The sequence below is a fragment of the Rhinolophus hipposideros genome (genome assembly GCF_964194185.1).
Source record: "Rhinolophus hipposideros genome assembly, chromosome: 20".
In the NCBI taxonomy this organism is placed as follows: domain Eukaryota; kingdom Metazoa; phylum Chordata; class Mammalia; order Chiroptera; family Rhinolophidae; genus Rhinolophus; species Rhinolophus hipposideros.
In genome coordinates this window covers 21,866,855-21,892,016 of record NC_138066.1, presented here as the reverse complement: position 1 = coordinate 21,892,016, position 25,162 = coordinate 21,866,855, and the positions used below count along the sequence as shown (strand labels likewise).

At 46.6% G+C, this 25,162-nt stretch overlaps 2 protein-coding genes across 2 annotated transcripts in view; one reads left to right on the top strand and one right to left on the bottom strand.

Moving 5' to 3' along the window:
* Nucleotides 1-507: 507 nt before the first annotated feature.
* HEATR9 (HEAT repeat containing 9) lies at nucleotides 508-12,675 on the top strand (the record flags this gene model as incomplete). Its single annotated transcript, XM_081028005.1, has 15 exons — nucleotides 508-595; nucleotides 1,825-1,874; nucleotides 3,097-3,281; nucleotides 3,533-3,659; nucleotides 3,869-3,925; nucleotides 4,102-4,158; nucleotides 4,845-4,902; nucleotides 5,256-5,386; nucleotides 8,739-8,921; nucleotides 9,571-9,663; nucleotides 9,765-9,884; nucleotides 10,959-11,032; nucleotides 11,483-11,534; nucleotides 11,977-12,063; nucleotides 12,283-12,675. The coding sequence occupies 15 exons, from the start codon at nucleotides 508-510 to the stop codon at nucleotides 12,673-12,675; spliced, it is 1,755 nt and encodes a 584-aa protein (XP_080884131.1).
* A 7,550-nt stretch (nucleotides 12,676-20,225) lies between these two features.
* TAF15 (TATA-box binding protein associated factor 15) overlaps nucleotides 20,226-25,162 on the bottom strand; it is a 31,945-nt gene continuing 27,008 nt past the window's right edge. The window contains exons 12-16 of the mRNA XM_081027443.1: nucleotides 23,553-23,645; nucleotides 22,806-22,887; nucleotides 22,600-22,688; nucleotides 21,843-22,491; nucleotides 20,226-20,555 (exon numbers count right to left, since the gene is read on the bottom strand). Of these exons, the coding sequence (XP_080883569.1) occupies nucleotides 20,516-20,555; nucleotides 21,843-22,491; nucleotides 22,600-22,688; nucleotides 22,806-22,887; nucleotides 23,553-23,645 (953 nt within the window). The 3' untranslated portion in view covers nucleotides 20,226-20,515. The remainder of the gene's footprint in view (nucleotides 20,556-21,842; nucleotides 22,492-22,599; nucleotides 22,689-22,805; nucleotides 22,888-23,552; nucleotides 23,646-25,162) is intronic.

Below are 25,162 nucleotides of genomic sequence, written 5' to 3'. Positions count from 1 at the left end.
TCATCTCTTGCTGCCAAGGTGGGAAGTGTGTGTATAAGAGGGGCCTTCCCATCTCTGACATTTTCCTGATGACCGACAGCTCCTAAGAACCACCCCTGCTCCTACCACGGGCTTGCAGGAGCTTGTCAGTTCTCCGAATGCTTTGACTTTCTATTTGAAGTTATGCCTCACCCTATCCCATCTAGTCAGCCAGACAGGCATAACTTTCCCACTTTTCAGATGAGGAAACTGAAGTTTCCGGAGGTAAAATGACTAGCTAAACCCACGAGCCAGTCAATGCCAGGGCTGGGGCTCAGGAACAGAACTAGAGGGTTCTATTTACCTAGGAGATCTGGTTGCTCAGCACTTGGAAGCTTCTATCACAAAAAACCCAGACTCCTCACCCGTCCCTCCTGTGTCAGGGAAGACAGGTCTCCCTGAGCTGTGCGACCACTCCCCCAAAGGCTGAGTATCTCACCATCACCCTTACCCCGCCCAAGGTACCTCTGGCCCCGCCAGGAGAAGACGATGGACTACAAAACTTCAGTCGATATCTTTGACATCTCCAGGTCAATGTTGAAGTACCCATGGCTGGAATATCCAGGAAGGAACAAAGGTGAGGTTGGAATGAACAGGAACGGAATCAGGGGTGGGGGCCAGAAAAGGAAAGTTCCCGGAGTCCTACTTCCAGGCAGGGGCCTGAGGAAATTCAGCAAACCCATGGGAAGGGTCAGGGCAGGCCACACTTTAATGGCTCCCTACAGCCCTCAAGGTAAGTCTCAGGATAGGGACCTCTAAGGTGGGGTATCTGTGTTTCCCTGCTCTCTACTCAATTCTCACTGCCACGGCTCTGCATACGTTGTTCCTGAGCCTACTGCTCTTTCCTCCCTTATCTATCTGGCTAACCCCCTACTTGGACTGGAGGCTCAGGGAAACCTTGCCGGATCCGCCCAGCCAGGTGAGGGGCCCTCACCTATACCACCTGTGCCTTTATCTGTTTTCACATTGCTTTCCCTTTGTTAATCAGTAACAAAACAGTTCTGTCTCACCCGCTAGTCCAGTGGCTCTCAAGCAGTACCTTGTTAGAAATGTAAGTTCTCAGACAACCCCACCCCCCATCTACTGAATCAATCCTCTGCGATGAGTCCCAGAAACCTGTGGGGTTGTGTTGTTTTTTCATTTAAGCTGGTGTACAATTTTGTATTAGTTTCAGCTGTACATCACAGTGACTCGATGTTTATATATCTGACAATGTGATCCCCACACCAAGTCTAGTAGCCATCTGTTACTGCGTACTTGATTTAATAAGCTCTCCTGGTGAGTCTCACTCCCATTCAAGTTAGAGAACCACGAAATGAGACCGATGCACATTAGAATTTTCACCATTCGCTACACATTAGAGTCCTCTGGGGAGCTTTCTAAAATACCTACGCCCCTGACTCAATTAGTCTTATGTAGGGCCGAGGCATAGTAAAAGTGCCCACCCCAGATCCTAACACGCAGTCAGCGCTGGGAACCACTCTTCTTGACCGGTGTTCCTCAGACTTCAGAGTGCACAGAAATCTTGCTAAAATGCAGATCCTGACTCAGTCAACCTGGGGTGGACTGGGGGGATCCTGAGATTCTGCATTTCTAAGCTCCCAGGCTATGCAATCCTGCTGTTCTGCAGACCCTGTTTTGAGTAACACGGTCCCAGAAAACGGTGAGCCCCTTCAGGACAGAAATTATGCCTTATTTACCTCCCTGGTGCCTGGTACGAGTGGTCACTACATGCTGAATGAATGAATGCCTGAATGGATGATTCTTTAACCCACCTTTGTAACTGCTGTCTCATTTGTACCACAGAACTCAGAAAAGCCTCGGCTCCTGTTTATCTGTCCTTGTCCTGCCACCAAGTAAGACCCCTACCTTTTGCCACTCTGGGAGCTTTGCTAAAGTAGGAGGGGCAGCAGACTGCCCCTTCCTATTAGGGCCAGTTCACAGAACTGGCCCTGACACTCACCCTGGGGCTGCCACTAACTCTGTGTGACCTTGAACAAGTCATTTCCTTCCCTGAGCCTCAGGAGCTTCCTCTGCCCAGCTCGCTTTGTACAGTTTCTATGAGATAACAGCACAAAGCCTGGGCTTTGCAGGCAGTGCTTAATAATGAGTCATTTTTATTAATTAACATAGGGATCCTCATAATTGTCAGATAAAATTCTATTTAAAATTCAGATAAACAATGAATGATGTTTGTATAAATATGTCCCAAATATTGCATCCATTACCTGAAATCCAAATTTAACTGAACATCCTGTTTTTCATTTGCTTGGTGTTTACTAAATCTGACAGCTCTACTCATTGTGAGCTAACGCTCCATTTTCTAAAATCGTTGACAATCACTTGAGAACTTATTATGATCTTCTCCATGACCAAATGAGGAGCCACTGGCTGACGCTTCTTACTCAGAGTCCTGTTATAAAGACAGGAATGGATCCTAAGCACATCTTCAGAGAAAGCCCCTGACCACTCAAAGCCCTCCGCTATAATCAGAACTGCAGGTTCACAAATGTTTACGAGAGACATTATTTGAAGAAATCCTGTTTTTCCAGCTGTACTGTTAAGTTCTTTGAGGGCAGGGATGATAACCGCACCCCCAACACCTAGCACAGTGGTTGGCACACAGTAGATACTCAATAAATATCTCCTGAATACCTGAATGAATGAGCAGTAGCCTTTCACCCCCTCTACTCCACCTCTCACTCATCCCTTGCCTTTTCATCTCCTTGCCCAGGTGACCTTTTCAAAGTGCTTCAAGATCCTCAACTAACCAAATTGTGTCCTCAGATTGACTGACTTACAGACCAACAATGGCTTCACAATCTGTATCTCAATGGTTTTTCCCAACAACCTTGGGAGGGGTACAGAACAAGGATTATTAGCTCACTTTGCAGATGAGAAGCCTGAGATTTTGGTGAGGTGAAGTAACCTTTGCCCGAGTCACACAGTGGGGTGGGAGGTCGCTGTGACACCAGCTAAGAGGCTGAAGGGCATCTCTCTCACCTGGTCCCCTCACCCTGGCTCTTTTCCTGTCTGAGTAATACCCTTATGACTGCTCTGCCACTCACACCCCACCAGATACCAAAGGAAGAGTTTCCCCCAAGTCCAGAGTGCTGGAGGCAACATCCGAGCAAGCCCAATGCAGTACTTTGCTGCTATTTCAAGAAGCCTGAGCTCTATACACACTGGCACACACTGTATGGTCAGCGACAGGAATGGGAGGCCCAGAAGCTATTGCAGAGAACGAGGAGAGATCATCCTAGGTGTGCTTTGCCCCTCCCTATTCTCCACACCTTCTAGGGGAGAGGAAAGAGAAGGAAAGGGTGTGGGGCAGGAAGTAGAGCAAGTCAGCCCACAAATGCCAGAGAGGACCCTCAAGTAGGAGGAGGCTCATCTGTCTTCCTCTGGTCCCATCTCTGAGCTGGATTGAGGACCAGGGGCAGAGAAGAATTTGTGAAGTAAAGAGGGAGAGGGAACACGAGGACCAAGGCTGCCTGTGCAATTTCTCACACAGGCACTTCAAAGAGGATACCCCCATCCAAAAGGTTCATCTCCCCAAGATCAAGTTGACTATAAAATCTCAGACAACATCCAAGCCTTTACGCCCTACTGGGGACCCCCTTAAGTGGCTAAGATTAAAGGTCAGGGACCATGGTGGGAGGGAAGACGGGGAGACTCCCTTCCTGTGGGTGCCCTTACTCTGGGCTCTCACCATCCTTCAGCCCTCAATCCTAGCCTGTGAAATGGAGGGAAGGAAAAGGGGTTGGACTGAATGAGCACCTTTCAGTTAGCAGTTTTACAGCTATGCTTCTCTCTTTCTTCCTTTCCCCGGGCTCCCTTGGATGGACAGGAACTCACAAAAAGCCTGAATTCTCCCCGAGAGGATGAGCAGTTCTATGCAGCACAGGTGAGAAGTGGCAAGGGCGGAGGAGCACGGCTGCAGGTAGGAGTTGTTTGAGCTGGAGAGTAGAAAGATGCTTGAGGTGGAGGGTGGTGTTCCAAGAACAAACTCCAGCTACGTCCAGAGGATGTTAACTCCTAAAATCGTGTCCAAGGTCTCTTCCTCTTCTATCCGTTCTGCAGGCCCTGGGGTGCCTGGGCATCGGTGACAAGTTCGTCATGGAGGCACTATTGCAGGTGGTGAGTCTGCGGCTGCACGGAGTTTAAGCGAGGAGGGAACAGGGTCTGAGGAGTGCAGAGTGTGGGCACATGCACGGACAAGGCTGACCAGGGTGCAAGGATGGTGGGTCAGGTCCAGCAGACAGAGCCGCCAGTGTTCAGCATGCTGCCATCATGCCCTTGTCTGCTTAGAAGGGCAGCTTTTAAGAAGCTGATTTAAAAGGATGGGGTAGGGGGAATCTGAAGATGCCCTCTGTCTAACAGAAAAGACACCCAACTGAAAAGCCAGAGAGACCTGGGACTGAGTTCATTCTCTACCTCAACTCAATCAATGACCCATGTTTATGTGCCAATTTATAACGGAAAGCACGCATCCTTTTCCGTAATCTTATTTAAATCTTGCAATACTAGGAATAGGGAGTAGTATCTGCATTTTTCTAATGAGAAAATGGAAGCTCTGAGAGGCCAAGTGACTTGCCCAAGGCCATGTGGCTACTAGATACCACACCGGTGTGTGAACAAAGTCTTACCTCCAAGTTGTGTTCCTTCCATTGCACCGTCCTGGCTATACTGTGTCTGAGCGGAGACAGGTCGCTCTCTGGGCCTCAGTTTCCTCATTTGTAAAATGAAAAGTTAAGCTGAGATTCTTAAAGCTCTGACATTCCATCACCTGACGGCATACTTCCACCACCTGCCTCTTAAATCAGGCCCAAACTGGTCCAGAGAAAGTGAAGTCTGAGGCCTGTCGCACCTTGGCCATCCTGGGTGAGTAGAACCGCTCCGTGGGTGGCGAGTTAGGGGTGGTCAGACAGGAGGCAGTGCAGTCACTTTCCCCTTGGCGTAAGGACAGAGGGAGTGGAGAGTATACCTACTCCAACCTAGCATGTGGCAGAGAGAGGAAGGTGAAATGAAAAGGGAGACTGAGGGAGGGAGGAAGAGGGGACTCCTGGAATTGCAGTCGTGCTCAGCCAGCTGCGATGGTATCCTGGGAGGACAGTCAACACCTAGGGACCTAGTACTTGGAACTTCTATCTTGAGGGCAGTGGACTCGAATGGATCCTGGCAGGAGGGAGCAGCCCCTGAAGCTCTGCCCTGACTTGGGGACCCTCCCTGTCCAGGCTGCCTGAATAAGCACGTGATCCAGTCTCTCATCAAGCAGTTGAAGGGGCAAAATGAGAGGCAGAGGATGGATACTCTGATGGGGCTCCGAGTGGCTCTGAACTCCTGGGCTGCTGTTCCCAAAGACAAGGTGATTGGGAGATCAGTAATGGGGGCAAGGCAGGGCGCGGTAACTGATGGTGCTGGCTGGGGCAAGGTCAGGGGCAAAGTAGCCGAGCTCCTAGCTTGGATGGGAAAGACATTTTCCTGTGGAGTTCCCTGAATAGAAGCACTGGCGTAGCCACTTACCAATCATACAACCTCTGAAAAGCCAGCTCTCAGAGCCACAGTTTGTCCATCTCTAAAACAGAGATCATAATTATCTTGCAGCACTGTTGAGATTAAATGAAATAATGTATGTAAAATACATAGTTCAATGCCTGTGCTCTTTAAGTGGTACCTATCATCATTATCATCCCTAAAATAACCCATTAAAGGAAAACGTCTGTCAAGAGGGGACAGGGACCAAGAGAGTCCGCTGACACTAACGACTCAAGATTTTTGCCTTTTGGGTTCCTCTTGCTCTGACCCTATCACTGCTCCAAATGAAACAGAATTCGTCATTCATCCATTTACCCAACAAATAGGAATTAAACAGCTACCATGTGCCAGGCACTTTCCTAGGCCCTTGGCATACATCAGTGAACCAAACAGGAAAACAAGTTACCAACTCCCTGCTAGCTTACGTTCTAGTGCGGGGAGACACGTACAAACCAATCAACTTAATTATATAGTATGTTAGAGGTAACAAGTACAATAGAAAAATAATGTAGATGGGTGAGTGTGATCAGGAATGCCAAGTGGGGATGGGGATGGGTTGCCATTTTAAACATGGAAGAGAGGGACGACCTCATTTAGAAGGTGTCCTTTGAGCAAAGACATGAAGGGGAGGGGGCTGGCCTTGCAGATAGGTGAGAGAAGGCACTCCAGCACAAGGGCCAATCAGAGCAAATGCCCTAAGGCAGGAGCATGCTTGGCAAGTTCAGTGTGGCCGAAGTGGAGTGGGAACAGAGAAAGCAGCAGGGAATAAAGTTAGGTCAAAGAAGGAAGCAGGAAACTGGATCACACATGGCCTTGTGGGCAAAGGTAAGTACTTGAACCTTTACTCTGAGTGGAATAGGGAGCCATTAGAGGTTTTTGAACAAGGCAGTAACATGATCAAGCTTGTATTTCAAAAGGTTCCCTGACTGCTTTGTTGAGAAAAGATGGGAGGCAGTTGAGAGTGAGGGGTGGATGAGAGTGGAAGCAGAGACCAAATCAGGGAATACTGAAGCAATCCTGGTGAGATATAATGGCAGCTTGGACCGTGGGGGTTGCCGTGGAGTTGGTAAGAAGTTATGAAATTCTGGATATATTTTAAAAGTAAAGCTGACAGGTTGAATGTGAGCTCTAAAAGTGAGGAACAAGGATGAAGCCACGGTTTCTGGTCTAGCAACTACAGGATAGAGTCATCAAGTAAGATGGAGAAAGCTGCAGGTGAATAGGTGTGGAGGTAATATCCGAAGCCCAGTTATGGACGTTATGTTTGAGATGTCTGTTGGACCTCCAAGAGAGAGAGCAAGTAAACAGTTGGATATACAATTTGGAGTTTAAAAAAAAAGTCTGGGGCCGGCCAGGCGGCTCAGGCGGTTAGAGCTCCATGCTCCTAACTCCGAAGGCTGCCGGTTCGATTCCCACATGGGCCAGTGCACTCTCAACCACAAGGTTGCCAGTTCAATTCCTCGAGTCCCTCAAGGGATGGTGGGCAGCACCCCCTGCAACCAGCAACGGCAACTGGACCTGGAGCTGAACTGCGCCCTCCACAACTAAGACTGAAAGGACAACAACTTGACTTGGAAAATAAAAGTCCTGGAAGTACACACTGTTCCCCAATAAAATCTTTAAAAAAAGAGAAAAAAATTATGAGTTGTCGGCACGTAGATAGCATTTAATGTCATTCAACCAGATGAGAACGCTAAGCAAAGAACCAGGAATCGAGCCGTGGGACACCCCAATGTTAAGCAGTCAGGGAGAAGAGGAAGAATCAGTGAGTATCGAGAAGTGACCAGTAAGTAGGAAGACAACGAAGAGTGTAGTATTTTGAAAATCAAGCGAAGAACTTTTATCAAGGGAAGGAGACAAATCAACTGCATAAAAGACTGAGAATTGATACATGGATTCAACAATGTGGGAATCATTGATTATCTTAACAAGAACTATCTTGGTACAGCGTGAGGGTGAAGGCCTGACTGGAGTGGGTTTACGAGAAAATGGGAGCAAAGAAATTAGATATGGCAAGAAGACACAACTTTCCAAGTTGGCTGGAAAAGTGTAGTTGGCGCAGTGGGGAGATTCTAGAAAAAAAGAAAAATAACAGCGTGTTTCTATGCTATGAGGTAATGATCCAGTAGTTAGAAAAATGAAAATTTTGAAAAGAATGGGAAGAGTTGTGCAGCCATGTTCTTGAGTAGGTGAGAAGGGATGACATCTAACACACAAGTGGAAGGACTGACTTTAGATAGATGGTCCCAGTCCATAGGAACAAGTGGAAAGGAAGAACATGAGTGCAGGTGTTGAAAGCTGGATAGAAGTGGTGCTAGGTGTCTGTGGAACTACCTTTCCAGTTGTTTTTATTTGCTCAGTGAAGTAGGAAGCGAGGTCATCAGCTGAGAGTGAGAATGGAGGAAGAAGTGCTAGCGGTACCTGAAGAAAGGGTGTGAATGGGAAGGTGGGAAAAGAGAGTTGCCCAGATAAAAACAGTATGCTTAGCAGGCAGCATTAAGGGTCTCCGTGAGGTTTGTGTTCATACATTTAAAGCAAGGTCAATCGTCATGGCTGTTTTCCTCCAGGCACAGAGTAAGTGGAGAGTTGAATACAATGAAGCAAGAAGGGGGTAAAGGGATTGAGTGAGGCAGGGAAGCTATTACAGCAGCACCATGGAATTTCAGCTGGGTAAAGAGGGAAGGTGAGGAGCGGTGGAAAGTGCTCGATGGTTGTTAGTCTTTGTGGAGTCCAACAATAGTTGATATTGGGAGGTGAGCTGGAAAGACAGGAGGTGATGGTCAGAGAGTGGGATCCATGAAATGGAGACCATGGAGAAGTTATAGTAATGGGTAATGATGAAGTCTCTCTGGGAATTAGTGGCTGACAGAGTGGAAGACAAGGTTATTGGAGAAGAGGAGCTGGATCGATGACATGTACTTGCAGTTTTTTTTTAACTCCAGTAATTAAGACAGCAGAAGTACTAAAGAGAGTACTATTGACCCAACCACAAGATGAAGGCCTAGAAAAATGAGAGGATACGGCCTAGAAGCAAGTAGCAAAACTAAGGGGAAGTGGGTAAAATAGTCTAATGACGTGAGATTCATTTTAGGGAGAAGGGAGAATGGTCTGGAAGCAGCAATGAATTGCCCTCTTAACAAAGCCCGGCTAAAGACATACTGTCTTCCTGCTGTCTTCCTCAGAGGACGCCAGTCGGGGATGAAGAGAAGCTGGTACCTGTGCTGCAGCTGCTGATCCAGAAGTCATTGAGGGCAACAGCCGTGGAGGCAGCCCTGTGCTTGGGTTTCCTGAGGCCCTGCAGCAACACAGCCCGGCAGTTCTTGCTGCAGGGCCTGTGCCGAGGGCCCATGACCCAGAGGATGAAGGTGTGAGGGGCAGGAGGCTACACTCCCTGGGGAGCACCGGGGAAACAGGCCAGCGCTGATTTCCAGGGGGTCTGGACCCTGTGCTCATCCCAGAGAAAAGCAGCTTCCGCAGGGAGCACCGCAGGGTCCTGTGTGTGTTTGTGAACATGTATATGCATGAATATGGGGTCATAGGGACTAAGTGTACACGTGTCTGTGTATATTTGATTTGTACGAGTGTTCATTTATGTGTTCATTTGTATGAGTGTTCGTTTACGAGTGTGCATATACCGGGGGTGCCAAAAAAACGTATACAAGTGGACACTTTGGTCAGCGTTGCTCAAGCAGTAGTTCGCCATCATCAGCAGTGTCTGGACACTGATGGTAACTACTTTGAGCACCTCTTGTCATTGCAGAAGTCAAACGTGACTTGTATCCATCTTCTGTTATCGGTATATATTGAGTATTACAATCTTAAGTTTTCCTTTCTTCAAACGTGTCCATTTCTGGCACCCTCTGTATGCGTACACATAAACGTGCTCACTCAAGAGGCCGAGGCGAGGGACAGGACCCCACCTGCCCCACCAGTTCTGGTGTCAGCCCTCGTCTGCGCAGCCAGCCCGATGCTTCTTGGCCCTGCACAGCCCACCTGCCCTGCCCACCCCCACAGGCACTTAGGATGCTGGTCACGGTGATGCGCGTGCACTCAGCTGCGGTCATCAGGGCAACCCTAGACCAGCTGTGCCGTTCCAGCGTCATGGAGGTAAGCTGCCCAGCACCCCTCCTTCTCCAGCACTAGGGCAGGGCTGGGGGAGGAGGAAGGAAGGCTGTCCTTCATGCCGCCCCTCCCCACCCCCACCTCAGCACCGCTTTGAAGCCACCCAGATGCTCAAGAGCATCGGGCTGGAACAGATCCAGGCACACGGGCTGGAGGGACTCCTATTTGACCTGCTCAGGGAGAAGATCCATAACGAGCCCTTCCCCGTAAGTGAGACCCAAGCTCCAAAGCCCAGGCAGCCCAAAGCTGTCGGTTGTCTTCTCTGAAGACCTCCCCTGCTTTGGCTCCCACCACACTGCCCCCCAAAGTATCACATTCGCCCTAACCCATTCCCCATTTCCCTAATGCAACCCCCCGTTTTCAAGCCACCTTGCCTTCGCGCAGGCAGTTCTCTCAGCTTAAAATGCCCCCGAGTCATCCCTCCCTCCTCTGCAGGTGGAGAACTGCCACATGCTATTCACCCCCACTGGTAAGTAAGTCACTCCTCTCTCCTCCTGCCTATTAAACTACGATGGCTCCTTCGAGACCAGTCCAAACAACCCCTCCTATGGGAAGCTTTCCGAAATCACCACAAACAGCATCTGCCTTCCGCTGTGTTCCCTTGCTTTTGTCTTTATAATAGCTACTACAAACGCAGCCACAGAACTTCTAAAGACATTTTTCTAACATGTACATCAGATTGTCTCACGTCTGCACAAAACTTTTCAGTAGCTCCCCAACGCCCTCAGCATGGCTGACATTGCCCTTCACCTCCCAAGGCCGACTCTCCTCTCCCCACTCTTCTCCCAGAGCCACACCAGCAATGCTTAGCTGCCCCTGCCCTGATGTATACCTGTTGTCCCAGAGTGCCCCACTCTGAAGAGTCCCAGTTTGGTCACCTAGCTAAAATGAACTCTTTTCTATTCCCTAAACTCTGCGCTCTCTCTTGCCTCCAGGTTTTTGTACATGTTCTCCCGCTTCCTGGAAAATCACCGGCCCTCAGCCCTCTGCCTGGTTCACTCCCACTCACCCTACAGGTTTTGGCTGAGCCTTTACCTCTAGGAGATCTTCCTGGTACCCAGAATGAGTTAGGAGACCCTCCAACGTGCACCCAACACTTAGTTCTGTTGTAACATTTAACAGTAGAGTAACGGCCTATTCACTTGTCTGCTTCTCCTGCCAGACCATGAGTTCAAGGCAAGAACCGTATGTAGCACAAGTACACATTCAGTAAAGGTTTGTAAAGCACTAAGGGCGCAGCCCTGCATTCCTTCCGTTACCCATCCTTAATCCCTCTTCAGGCTGTGAGGCGGGCTGTGGCTGACACTGTGGAAGAGCTCCAGATGAAGCCTGCAATGATGAACCTGGTGGAGGAGTGAGTGGCTTGACTAGGAGCTGCCAGAGCCAAACCCTCGCCTGTGGGACGGGGGCAGAGGCTCAGGGAGCTGAAAACCTGAGGCCAGTTCTCAGCGCTCACTTGTCTAGGCCCCTGGCCAAGTCACTCTTTGAAAAGCCCCCGGGCTTTTCTTCACCTGTAAAATGAAGCTGGTAACACCTACCACTCAGGGTTGCTGTAAAGCTCAAATTAAGAGGACATAAAAGGTCAAGTTCTGGACAGATATGAGATCTGTCATTTAGCGAATTATAGTACCTGCCTTTCCCCTCCCAGCCCTTCTCCCGACCCAAGAAACAAGAGGGAGAAATGAATGTCATTAGCACGACTCATCAGCCTTACACACAACTCGCTCTGGGCTGTAAGAAATAACCAGCCTTCCTCTCCCTGCACCTTAACCGGACCACAACATGCCCACTCCCTTCTACACAGGCAACTGATGAACTCAAATGCCATTGCACGCCAGGAAGCAGTCGTCTCTCTGGTAAGGCCACTCTGCTTCTGACCAGGTGTGCTGACGGCAGGGGCAGCAGGCAACTGCGCGGAGTTCCTCGGGGAAGAAAGGGCTGTCCAGTCTGGGGAAGCTGTTTGCTCACTTGCTTATTTTACAATTCCAGCCCTACCATGGGTTCAAAGGAACCTTTTCTTCAGGATTGGAGGTGGGGTGGGATCAGGGACAGGAGATGGGAGTGAGGGGTGTTGCTGAGATATTGCAAAAAGTTTCTTGACTCTTGCTGGTGCATAATATACACTGGTACCCAAAGCAGTGGCCCCAACAGACCAGGAAAGGGACACCTCAGCTGGGAAGCAGTATCTCCCCCTCTCTCCAGACCACAGGGTCATCACAGGGGCACTAGAAGGGACAAGAGCACAGAGGGAACACCTTCCTGGGGCCGGCTCCTTAGGCAGTCTCCTGCCTCTGCCAGGGCGCCCTGGGAATCCGCAGTCCACAAGTGTTCCATTTGCTCCTGGACATGCTAGACGAAGAAAAGAACCAGTCTGTGAAGAAGACTGTAAGTCATGCCTGCACTCCTCTTCCTCTTCTCAACCCCTCTTCCAAGCCTTTGCTACCCAACCATCCTTGCTCTGTCAGGAGGGAGGAGAGGAGGATGAGCCCTCAGACACTGTCCCTTGACCCGTTCCTTGGGGCCACATGTGGCCAGAGCACCCCTCCCTTGGGTATCCACTCCCCTCCCAGCCTGAGCCAGCACAGGGCCTTTTGTTCAATGCAGCTACAAGAAACACTCCTTCTTTTGGCTTCAATTGACCCCTGGATCCAAAAGAAGCTGAAACACAAGGCTCTCTTGGTATGTGAGGCACCTCAGACCAAGGAGAAGGCAGAGCCCACGAAATTCCAGAAGCCTGAGGACAAGCCTGAGGACCCAGAAGAGTTACATATCCGAGATTTTCGACTCGCACAGCTGAAACCCTTTTTTATTGCAAAGGCCAGTGCCTCCTTGGACCAACAGAAAATGCTGAGTGCCCAGAAAGGGTCTGCCTGCTACCTCACCGCGGCCTTCCCCTCCTGTTTCTCTAAACCACTAGAACACAACTCACAGGCCACAGGGTCCTGGGCGCCAGGGATCAGGAAACCACTCCAGATCCTTGCCCAAACCCCCAAGTAGGTCAGTTCTTTGGGCCTGGCCCCCACACTCACTCCCTAAGGATGCTCCAGGCTCCCCTGTAGAAATAACCTATGCTTATCTTCCACGAATAAACGAGTGTCACTCCGCTGACCACTACTGTTCCCTTCATCAGAGGCTGCACTGCCACAGGTCTCCTCTCTCTTGGTTAAGTGTTCCTTCCACTCAGTCACATGTCCTTTTCAGGAGGAAGAGAGATGGCGACAGAACCAGAGCTGGTCTGGATGGCCAGCCTGCCTCCCAAAATCAAGCCCTTGTCTCTGCCCAGAACGGAGAGACAAAGCTACAGAGTTGAGTCTCTGCCCAGGGGCAGCTGCTGAAGGGAAAACAGGACAAAATCCTGGAAAGCTTGACTCGGGCCATTTCCTCTCGCTAACTGGCCCAACCCCCCCTCCGCCCCCACTTCCCTATAAGTGGTCAGGAGATAATTAGGCTGTAGCCTAACATCAACCACCCTCTCTGCTGTCTCTTCTCCTACACCTGCTTTCCACCTACCTCAGGGCTATTCCCTTTGACAGGCCCTATTTATTCTCCCAAACTGCCTTAGTTTCTCCCTTCTGTTTACTGAAGGTTTCAGTTTCCCTTTGCCAATACCACCTGCCACACCAATCTCAACAAGCTATGTCCTCCATCAAGGGGGAAAAAAAGCCCAGACTTTTTTTTTGAGTTTTTTGGAGTCAGCAATCTGAAATCTAATGCTAGGGTCCATCATTGACTTGATAAGTTATTTAACCTTTCTGACTGTTCCTCATCCACAAAATGAAGAGAATAACATGTACTGTTTCAGAGAGATCCTATGAGGACTAAACAATACAAAGCATAAAGGTGCCTGGCATTACACAGTAAGCACTCAAATGGGAACTTTTCTCTTTTCCTCTCTTCAGTGTTGTCTGTAAGTCTGTGAAAACCAGAGATTTAAAAAGTCCTGACACCCCCAACTATGCCCCAATCTTATTGAAGTGATCTAATGGCAGATCAAGTTCTTCTCAAGCAAAGAAAGGTTAAGCAGATGCTCCCTTTCACTTCCCCAAATTCCAGGTTTTAGAGTAGTCCAAACAGTTAATGTGAATCCAGCACGGTGTGTCACTCAAATTCATCTCCCCACCACTTCCAGATTCATGTTTTGTCTCACCGAGAGTTGTAAGAAAAATTGAAAGAGTAGTTTCCCTATTCTGGAGTATAAGCACACTACTTCTAACAGCGTGGTAACAAAGACCAAAGACAGGAAAAGCAATCTTCCTCTCTTGCCCACTCTGCACCTTAGGGCCAGTAAGCAATTTAACCCGTTTCCCTGGGCCTTAACAGCCTGTGGGCACAAACAAGGAGTTATTAACTACGTAATTCAGACTCTCAACTCCTGCAAAATCCTGCCCACAGATCTCCAACCCATCTTCCTCCATATTTCGGGGTCTCTCCAGGGGATGTCTTATTACTTAGCCAATACCAGTCTTTGCTCGGCAGCACTTCCATCCTTATTTCACCAATCTTCACCAGATTTAAGAGCACTGAGCATAAAGGTCTGCACAGAGCACTCACCATCTGGTACGCCACCAGTGTACCAGAGGCTGCCCAGTACTAAAACCACCTAGATCCAATACTCTTAGAAACATGCTTAATCCAAGCTGTGGCCAGCTTCTCTTGGAGATCTGAAACGCCCACTCCTCTCAGCCATCACGATCTGCTGGGAATGATCTTTGGACACCATCCAAAATGTAAGTCACCCCTCTTCTCTCTCCTCTCTAATGGAATCTCTGGATACTCCCTTTGATGGGAAAGTGGGAGAGTGGGAGAGTGGGAGAGAGGGAGAGGGAGAGAGAGAGACAGAGAGACAGAGAGAGAGGAGGAAGGAAGGAAGGAAAAAAAGAAGGAAGGTCCTCTATACCCTCCTCCTCTTCTTCAAACATTCTCATCTATCTCTGTTGTAACTGAAAGTTGGTTCTCTCTTGAACTGGCCTCTTCCTGAAAACTCGTGTTGCTCATCCTCCTACATTCCCTTCCAGTGTCACCACTGAACCTCACCTTCATATAAAAATCATTTTTCTGAGGGTCTTGGCTCTCCAACCAGCTTCCCCATTGTCTCTCACTGATCGCCTAAACCCCTAAACCTTGGGCTTACTGTTACCTTGATGGTGTCCCTTCCAACACTCCGCTCCTCAAGTCTTTGATCTCAACCAAAAGGCTTCCATTCTTTGTAGCTACCCACTTCCATGGCCACACCTACCCCATCACCCCCAGGAACTGCTCCATCTCCAAAATTGTGAACATATACTTTCTGATCCAAACATTCTATCTATCCTGCTCTTTTTATCTCCACTACCAGTCTTTGAATCTCATCAATGACACTAAGCTCTTGACTTCCCCACATTCTCCCTATTAGCCACCTCTTACTTTCCTTCCTACTAAGCCTAGACTCCAGCCATCAACCACTATCCTCACTATTCTCATAGCCAACCCTGAATCAAACTGCCTATTCCTATTATCAGGTTGCTGATTAAAGCTGGAGAAAAAAAATCACACATCCAGACAGAATGATACTCCCAAAATACATGTCTCCAACCTTAACTGTGCTCTTCTTGTCTGGCAATTTTATGCATTCCAACTCACAATACTTTCCTATTTCCTACAATGGTATTTCAAGCCTTCTCTGCTAGCCTCACATTTCCTAAAGTCTCTTCAAACTTCCTATCATATTACTTCCCCAACTCTTAATAGACCACTATATTTTCTCTTAAGAAAAAAAAAAAGGCATCAGATGAAATTACCTCAACTTCCTGCCACCTCTGCTATACGATCTAATTTAAGAGATGTGATCTTGAGCAAGTTGCTTTACCTCAGTGTCTCTGTTCCTCACTGTACCCTGGAAAGCTCCTTCCCAGTGGCAATCAAAATCATTTACTCTCTTCACCTCTTCTGTGAAGTGTTCCCTATACCACCTGTTGTGAGAATTAGAGTTAATACAGTCATAGATTGCTTATAACAGTGCCTGGCATACAGTAAGCTCCCAATAAATGTGAAGTCATTTGTTACTATCATCATCAGCATCGGCACCTATCCTCACCTCCAAATACAATGCCAGAGGCATTCTTCTCGAAGGCAAATCCTCCACCAGAGTTCTGGATGCCATTTCTTCAAGGGATTTAAACATCAATTATCCCAACGTCAAGTAGTACCGTATTTTGCTGAGTATAATGCACACTTTTTTGCCCAAATTTGTGAGGGAAACATAAGGATGCGCATTATACATGGGTACCATGTTTCTCCCAAAATAAGACCTAGCCGGACAATCAGCTCTAATGCGTCTTTTAGAGCAAAAATTAATGTAAGACCGGGTCTTATATAAGACCCGGTCTTACATTATATAAGACCCGGTCTTACATTATATAAGACCCGGTCTTATATTATAGTCTTATTAATTTTTGCTCCAAAAGACACATTAGAGCTGATTGTCCGGCTAGGTCTTATTTTCAGGGAAACATGGTAGTACTAATTCCATATCTATATAAATGTTTTTAATTCTTTTACTTATAAGTTAAAAGAGTAACTCTAGAAATCAATAACGATATCCATATGCAAAATACCCTGGAATGTGATAATCGGTTTTGTTGAACTTATGACAAACTTGCAATGGCAAAGAATTCTTGGCCTTCTATGTGCAAATATCATAAATTTGTTACTGGTACATAAAATTTCTTGTACCTTGTATCTGTTCTTGTGTTCTGTAATTATTTGTTACATAAAATTTCTTGTACTATGATGTTAAAAAATAAATGTTAAAATTCCTTTACAATACAAAAAACAAGTACCTAAATGTAAACAAATAAAAATTTGAATTAAAAAGTTAAAATGATGGGCCGGCCCTGTGGCTCAGGTGATTAGAGCTCCATGCTCCTAACTTCGAAGGCTGCCGGTTCGATTCCCACATGGGCCAGTGGGCTCTCAACCACAAGGTTGCCGGTTCAACTCCTCAAGTCCCGCAAGGGATGGTGGGCTCCGCCCCCTGCAACTAAGATTGAACTCGGCACCTTGAGCACTGCTGAGCTCCCAGATGGCTCAGTTGGTTGGAGCGCGTCCTCTCAACCACAAGGTTGCCGGTTTGACTCCCACAAGTGATGGTGGGCTGTGTCTCCTGCAACTAGCAACGGCAACTGGACCTGGAGCTGAGCTGTGTCCTCCACAACTAAGACTGAAAGGACAACAACTTGAAGCTGAACGGCACCCTCCACAACTAAGATTGAAAGGACAACAACTTGACTTGGAAAAAGTCCCGGAAGTACACACTGTTCCCCAATAAAGTCCTGTTCTCTTTCCCCAATAAAATCTTTTTAAAATAAAATGAAAATGAAAGATTTTTTTCCCCTGAAAGTTTGGGCCAAAAATGTGGGTGCACATTATACACGGCAAAATATGGTACTTTGTGCCTGATACTGTTCCAAGCACTGGGGTAGAACAGTGAACAATAATAGACAAGGTCCCTACTTTCCTGGAGCCCATATTCTAATGGAGAGAGAAATTAACAACCACAAAAAGATCATTTCCAATAGTGACAAGTACTGTGAAGACATTATGTGATGTGAGAGCGACTAGGGAAAGGCAGTATTTAGATAGAAAGACCAGGAAGGCCTGGGAGGGAGGGAGGGAGGGAAAAAGGTGGATGAAATTTGACCCAACATTGTAATGAAAGGAGTCAGCCATGTGACTATTTGAAGAATGAGAATCGTAGATAAAGCATATACAAACATACTGAAGCAGAAGCATATTTGGTACCATCAAGAATTATGACAAAGATTTCCAGTCAAGAAGGCAGAATAGCTAAATGCTGTGCTTGCCTCCTCTCACCACCACATCAAAATTACAATTAAACTACAGCACCATCATTGAGAGTTACCTGAAGTCTAGCTGAACAGAAGTACTACAACAGGATAAACAGAAGCCACATCAAGACTGGTTAGGAGGGGGAGAGACGCAGAACAATCTGGTTCGAAACCCACGTGTGGCAGTTAAAAAATGGGAGGGATATCTTGGCTGCAGAGGCCCCCCTTCAAGAGTGAGGGGTCCCAACCCAACACCAGGCACCCCTGTCCAGGGTTCTAGTGCTAAGAAAGGAAGTCTCCAAACCTTCTGAGCTGTGAAAACCAGTGGAGATTGTGGCTGAGAAACAGGGTGGCTGGAGTCTCAGGTGTTCCTCTTAAAGAGCCTGTGCATGCATGGACTTACTCGCTGACAGACACACCTACTCAGTTCCAGCGCTGGAGCAGCAGCTGAAAAGCTGCCAGGGATATAAGGGAGAGGGCTAGAGGGGCAGCTTTCTTCCAGACAGAAGTGCTGACATAAGCCATTGTCTTTGTTGAGCCGTTTCCCCCACCCAGTGTGTAGACTCAGGCAGTAGCCATATCTGAGTCTCCATCAACCTAGCCAACACCATTCAGCCCACCCTGGTGATTCTCTGAAACCCTGCCCCACCTAACTTGCAGGCCCACCCAAGCCACGTCCAGTGGCTTTTCCATACAAACGGCCCATCTTGGCTCATGCTATGGACGTTCCTAAAATCTCTCATCTCAAAGGTTCACAAACCCCAAACAAGAAACAGCTGACCTTAGCATGCCTTTTTTTCTCTTCCTAAGCAGCCCCAAGCCCGACACTGGTTGCAGCCAGCCTCAGTTTGCAGCTTAGCCTCTCCCAGGCACCTCCAAGCCCAGCACAGGTGGTGGCCATCTGTGGTCCCTTTGTGGCTCATTCCAGGTGGCCCCGGGCAGGGTACAAGCAGCAACTGACTTGGCCCGCAATGGGGCCTCTCCCAGGAGGCCCGGGTGGCCTGCTTCCAGTGGCTGATTTCCAACAGAACCAGAGCACCACCCGACTGCCTCCATGGAGCAAAGGACAGAATGGGCAGGTACCATAGCCCTGCTAAAGCGAATTCTACTACATTGGGTCAGCCTCTGTACACTAGCTCCTCCACTGCAGTCACAGCCAATCCTCACAACCAGTCAGCCCAAGGGTCAATCCCTCCCACTGTTGTACAAACAGCAACCAAGGCTCAACTGCAACAGGAGGGCACACACAACCCACACAAGGGACATATCTGCAGCATCTAGCTCAGGAGACCAAGGAAACCGCCACTGGGCCCTACAGGATAGCTTCTACATAAGGCTACTCTATTAAGACCAGGAGACACAGCAGTCCTACTTTATGTATATCCTGTTTCCCCAAAAATAAGACCTAGCCAAACAATCAGCTCTAATGTGTCTTTTGGAGCAAAAATTAATATAAGACTATAAAATAATATGCTCCCAAATCTGTTCTTTCCCAGTGTTTCCCGTTTCAGTGAACAGCACATTTACCCAACTGCCTAGGCCAGAAACCTGACTCTTCCCTCCCCACTATTTCTGACATCCAGTCAAAGCCTGTCAAACTTCCCTCATTATTTCTCAAATCTATTTAGTTATCTCCTCCTCATCCACTCACTGAGCTCAGACCAGTATCATCTCTCACCGGTGTACCATTCTGTCTCCTGTCCACTCTTCACAAGGCAGTCATAATCATCTTTCAGTTGATGCCACTCAGGTCAGGCCACTCCCCTGCTTAAAATCTTTTAATCACTCCCTACGTGGAGGCAGGGGAAAATGAAATGCAAGGACCTTATCGTACAGCTGGTTTACCTTTCCAGTTTTCTCTTTTGGATGTCCATTCTTGAATTCCTCCCTTCAATCACAATGCATTACATACACTTCTCCTCAAGCAGAGCCTGTTCCTCACCTTCTCTTAACTCCCATTTATTTGTTCATGTCATTAGTTTTCTGCGGAGAACACCATTTCCTCACCCCAGCCTCTTTACTTGGCCAATTCCTACTCTTCCCTCAAGACTCACCAAACCTTCCTGATCCCACAGCTGAATTTAGTGTCCTTTAAATCATCCCTCCAAAGCATCCTGTACTTATTCTAATTGGACCACTTAATCAGACTGTACATTGTGTTTGCTTGATGGGCAACATATCCAGCATCTGGACGTCAGGACAGCATCTGTTCCTGTCCTAGGCTCTTGGTAAGGGTAGGAGAAATTGTTTTTTAATGAACACCAAATACCACACCATGTACACTGCCACATTAACCCTAGCTTATAGAATCCTTACTCATCCTACCTAGCCTTTAGATCTCCATATTCCCAGCATCTAGAACACTGCCCTAAATAAATGGTTCTCAATTGTAAACTGGAACTAAACTGACTGTATCAATATCACCCAGTAAGCCTGACACAAAGATCCCCAGTCCTACCACCACACCCCTCCACCAAGTTCTGATCCAAAAGACCTGGAATGAGGCCTAGGAATCCATAATTTTGACAACCATTTCAGGTGATTCTGACATGCAGACATTCTTAGAAACTACTGTTCTAAACAGGATAGAAGCTCAATAAATATTGTTGAAAGTAACATTTTAATTTAACGAAGTAGAATTCATTTCCTAATTCTTTAGGGTTAGAATCTGCTGTAACTGAACCCTGAGTGTGACAGAACAATGCACTAATGTACAAAAGTCCACAAAACAAGCAGCCTTTATTGCAGTATTACAAAACACTTTCCATTTTGGCAATATTTTACAACGCACTTAGCTTCAAGGGTTGGGAAGGAGAAAGTTGGAAACTACAGGGGAAAATTTCAACGGACATTTCTGAAAGAAAAACTGTCCCAGCCCTCCCACCCAAATAAAATTCCAAATGTCACTTAATTTCACTACCCAAGAAGAGGCCACGAGGAAAGCAGCAGGCAAAACTCTGGCAATTTCAGTACGGATCATGTCAGAGACAAAGGAACATTCAAAAGAGTCATCAGTATGGTCGGTTGCGCTGATCATTTCTGTAGTCGTTTCTAGAAATGAAAAATAAAGAGCCAGACTAAATTCTAATTTTCTACCAAAGGGAAGCACCAAACACTTCTTCAGGGTACTGGTGACTGCTATCAGTTTGACAATTTCTGTGAGGATGACACCATGACTGATTGCTCTACTACTAGAGGTGCTTAATGAATGTCTAATTTATCAGCCGTGAGACCCGTGAAGTTCTTAGAAGATTTGCTATCACTAACTCTCCAATAAGGACTCCAAATCACTGTGGCATTTCAGGTCAGAAACTGTGCCAATTCGCGCACTCTTAAAAGTGGCATAGTGGAATAAGCAAGCATACACTTTCATGTAAGAACTTTGGATCTGCCACTTACTATGTGACCTTGGGAAAGTTACTCAAGTTTCTAACTCTATAAAACAGTAAGTATATCTACTTCATAAGGCTGACAGGACTAGAACTAAAATATACAGACTTTCACAGGATTTGCCACATGGTAAGAAGTGTTCAATAGATGATAATTACTAATAGCTAACAATTACACAGTGCTTACTATGGGCCAGCAACTGTTATAATCTAATACAACTCCATGAAGGAGGTATTAATACCACTGGCTCCGTTGTATAAGATCAGAGTCCTAATGTTCCAAAGGGTTAAGTAACTTGCCTAAGGTCACACAGCTGGTAAGTGGTAGAGTCAAGGTCTGAACCCAGGCACTCTGTCTCCGAACTCTGTGCTTTTAACCACATACCATACCAATTCTCACCATTCTGCCCTACCCCTGGCATACAAATGCTTAGAATGATAAATGAAGTTATTTTATATCACTGGTTATTCAACTTTTTCTGCCTCTACACCACTCGTGTACAACACACTTCCATCAGTACCGTCAGGGATTTTCATCTGGAAAAGTGATTCCCAGAAAACCCAGGAAAACAACTGCCAGGCAGCACATGTGACTTGAAAAAGCATACCCTAGGAAAGGAGTGGTCTCCCCACCACTTAAGATTAAGAACCTCTGATTTACAGTTTCAAATTACCTCTCAATCTCAATTGTCTTTAGCCATTGGAAAGAATAATACATACACATCCACACACACTCATACAAATATAGATTTATGAATAAGAATTTCCAAAACAAAATAAATTTTAGGAATTACTCAGCAGGGAACTAAAAGGATCTCCATCCTAATTGACAGTATTGCCAACGGGGAATTCAAGGTCCAAAAAACTGGACAATAAGAAAATGTGATAAAAACAGCTCAGACCCTAAAATCTAGGAGGAATGAGGTAAAAAGTACACTCTAATACTCACCTTCCTCCCATTTTGCCTCCATAGCCGCCTCGATCTCCGCCATAGCCGCCACCACTCCTGTCTCCGCCATAGCCTCCACTCCTGTCCCTGTTATAGCCTCCACTTCTGTCTCCACCATAGCCACCACCACCACCACCACGGTCTCCTCCATAGCCCCCCCCACTTCGGTCTCCTCCGTAGCCTCCTCGGTCTCCTCCGTAGCCTCCTCGGTCTCCTCCGTAGCCTCCTCGGTCTCCTCCGTAGCCTCCTCGGTCCCCTCCATAGCCTCCGCGGTCTCCTCCATAGCCTCCTCGGTCCCCTCCATAACCTCCTCGGTCCCCTCCATAGCCTCCTCGGTCCCCTCCATAACCCTCTCGGTCCCCACCATAGCCGCCTCGGTCCCCACCATAGCCGCCTCGGTCCCCACCATAGCCCCCTCGGTCCCCACCATAGCCTCCTCGATCCCCACCATAGCCTCCTCGATCCCCACCGTAGCCGCCACCTCTGTCTCCACCATAACCGCCACTTCTGTCCCCACCATAGCCACCCCCACTTCTGTCTCCTCCGTAGCCACCCCCACTTCTGTCTCCTCCATAGCCGCCTCGGTCTCCACCTCTGCCCCCACGACCTCTGTAGCCCCTCTCTCCACCGTAGCCTCTTCCCCGGAAATCTGCAAGGTAGAAATGCAAACCAGTGAGGCCATCAGAATAATGTAAAGCCTCCCTAATGCTAGTCAGAAGATAAATACCATACAGATGCTATTAAAAGGCTGACCTACCTCCTCCTGAGGGACGAGAGTCTTCCGGCCTGGGCTCGTTACACTGATTGCAGGAATTCCTTCGAGCAAAGTTCATATTTCCACATGATCTGAGAAAGAAAGCAAATAAAATGCTCCCCAGTAGTTTCTGATGCATTCAGAACCCCCCTTGTACCTTCCAACCTCAATCCCAACTCCTACTCCCAAAAAGTAACTGGGATACTTACGGATTAGGGCAAACCCAGTCCCCACTTTTGGGGTCTCCACCTCTACCCTGAAAGCCTCCACGGCCTCTATATCCTCCACGACCTGGGGAATGTCGGGGAGGAAGGGAGAAAAATCAGCATCAGACATTAGCAAAGCAGAGACAAAGTTACCAGATTAAAGAATTAAGAGCAAGTGCCCACCAATAACTGGGCAGCCCTCCCAAATACCTCATGGTAGGCCTTTGTGATTCTTCGATTTGGGGCTTTACTTAGCACATGCAGGAAATGTAGGAAAAGACCCCAGACACAGATTACAGTGCAAATAATGCACTAAAAACTTTTCCATAATACCCTCTTAGAGAATCTCAGTGATAAAATTTAAGTGAGAAGACATATTCCAAATTTAAAGAATTAGACTCGATAGAAATGAACAAGCTGGCAGTAACTGTATCAGAAAACTTACAAACTGGTCACATTAAGTACCTAATCAGGTATCATTTAAATTATTGCCTCCTGACTTCCAGGTGAATAACAATCTGCTATACAGCTTTCCAAAGGGATTTCTACAAACTTCTCCCACTACTCTCTTAGATATTATGACACCTTATTTACCTAATCTATTTAATACCCACCCTCAGTTTAACAAAGAAGGAAAAAGACCTAGAGAGAGATAGAGGTAGTAGAAGGTCACACAATAGGGACAGCACATGGACTCAAAAATCAAACCCTTTGTACAATATCCAGGCCAGTGAGCAACAAGTACCTTACCTCGTCGCCCACCTCCACTTCCACCTCCTCTCATAAATTCAGGTCTTCTGGTGGCAAAGGACACTTTAATGATGTTGCCATGAAATTCTTTCCCTAAGGAAAAAGAAAATGGTTTTGAAGAAACACTACTCCACATCTGTACTTCTCAACAAAAATGTTAACCTGTCTTGGACATTTTTAACTTCAGAGGAATAAATGACATGTCTTCACAGAAATTCAAACACACTGTTGTCCCCAAAGAGTCAAGGTAACAGTGCTAAAACATCACACAATCTACTGAATAAAGTAGATTAGTTACTGGGAGACAGTCACTTCTTACCAAGCAAAAAAAACCTACATCTAATATTTTTACATGAAAAAAGCCAAGTGCAGAATGTGTGTAGTCTGCTTCCATTTGTTTTTTAAAGGGAGTAAATGTGTGTGTGTCTGTGTGTGTGCACGTACACGTATACCTATATATACACCTGTATGTACCTATACATGTACCTATATACACAATGCTTGTATATACAGTCTATTATGCCTAACTCTCAGTAGGGGAAATGAGATCACTGGGGATCAAAGGTGGAAAGAAAATTCATTTTTTATTATATACTCTTGGTACTGTTTGAAATTTTTTTTTACCACATGCAAATAGTAGCTTTAAAAATAATGTGTGCACACAAATACATGGAGGCTGAATAACATGTTACTAAATAGCAAGTGGATCAACGACATCAAGGAAGAAATCAAAGGATACCTTGAGACAAACGAAAATGAAAACACAACTCAATATCTATGGGATGCAGCAAAAGCAGTCCTAAGAAGGAAATTCATAGCAATGCAGGCCTAATGTGTTTCCCCAAAAATAAGACCGAGCCAGACAATCAGTTCTAATGTGTGGTCTTATATTAATTTTTGCTCCAAAAGACACATAAAAGCTGATTGTCCAGCTAGGTCTTATTTTTGGGGAAACACGGTACCTAAAGAAACAATAAAAATCTCAAACTAACAGTCTATCTTTACACCTAAGGGAACTGGAAAAAGAACAGCAAAATACACCCAAAAAGAGTACAAGGAAGGAAATAATAAAGATCAGAGCAGAAATAAATGAAATAGAGACCGAAAAAAAATTACAAAAGATCAATGAAACCAAGAGTTGGTTTTTCGAAAAGATAAACAAAATCGACAAACCCATAGCCAGACTCACCAAGAAAAAGATAAGAGGACCCAAATTAATAAAATCAGAAATGAAAGAAGTGACAACAGATACCACAGAAATACAGAAAATTTTAAGAAAATACTACAAGTAACTATATTCCAACAAATCAGACAATCTGCAAGAAATGGATAAATTTCTAGAAGCATACAATCTTCCAAGACTGAATCAAGAAGAAACAGAAACTCTGAACAGACTGATTACTACCCAAGAAATTGAATCAGTAATCAACAAGCTCCCAACAAACAAAAGTCCTGGACCAGATGGCTTCACAGGTGAATTTTACAAAACATTCAAAAAAGGAATAACACCTGTTCTCCTCAAACTATTCCAAAAAGTCCAGAAGGAGGGAAGGCGCCCAAGCACATTTTATGAGGCCACTATTACTCTGACCCCAAAACCAGACAAAAAC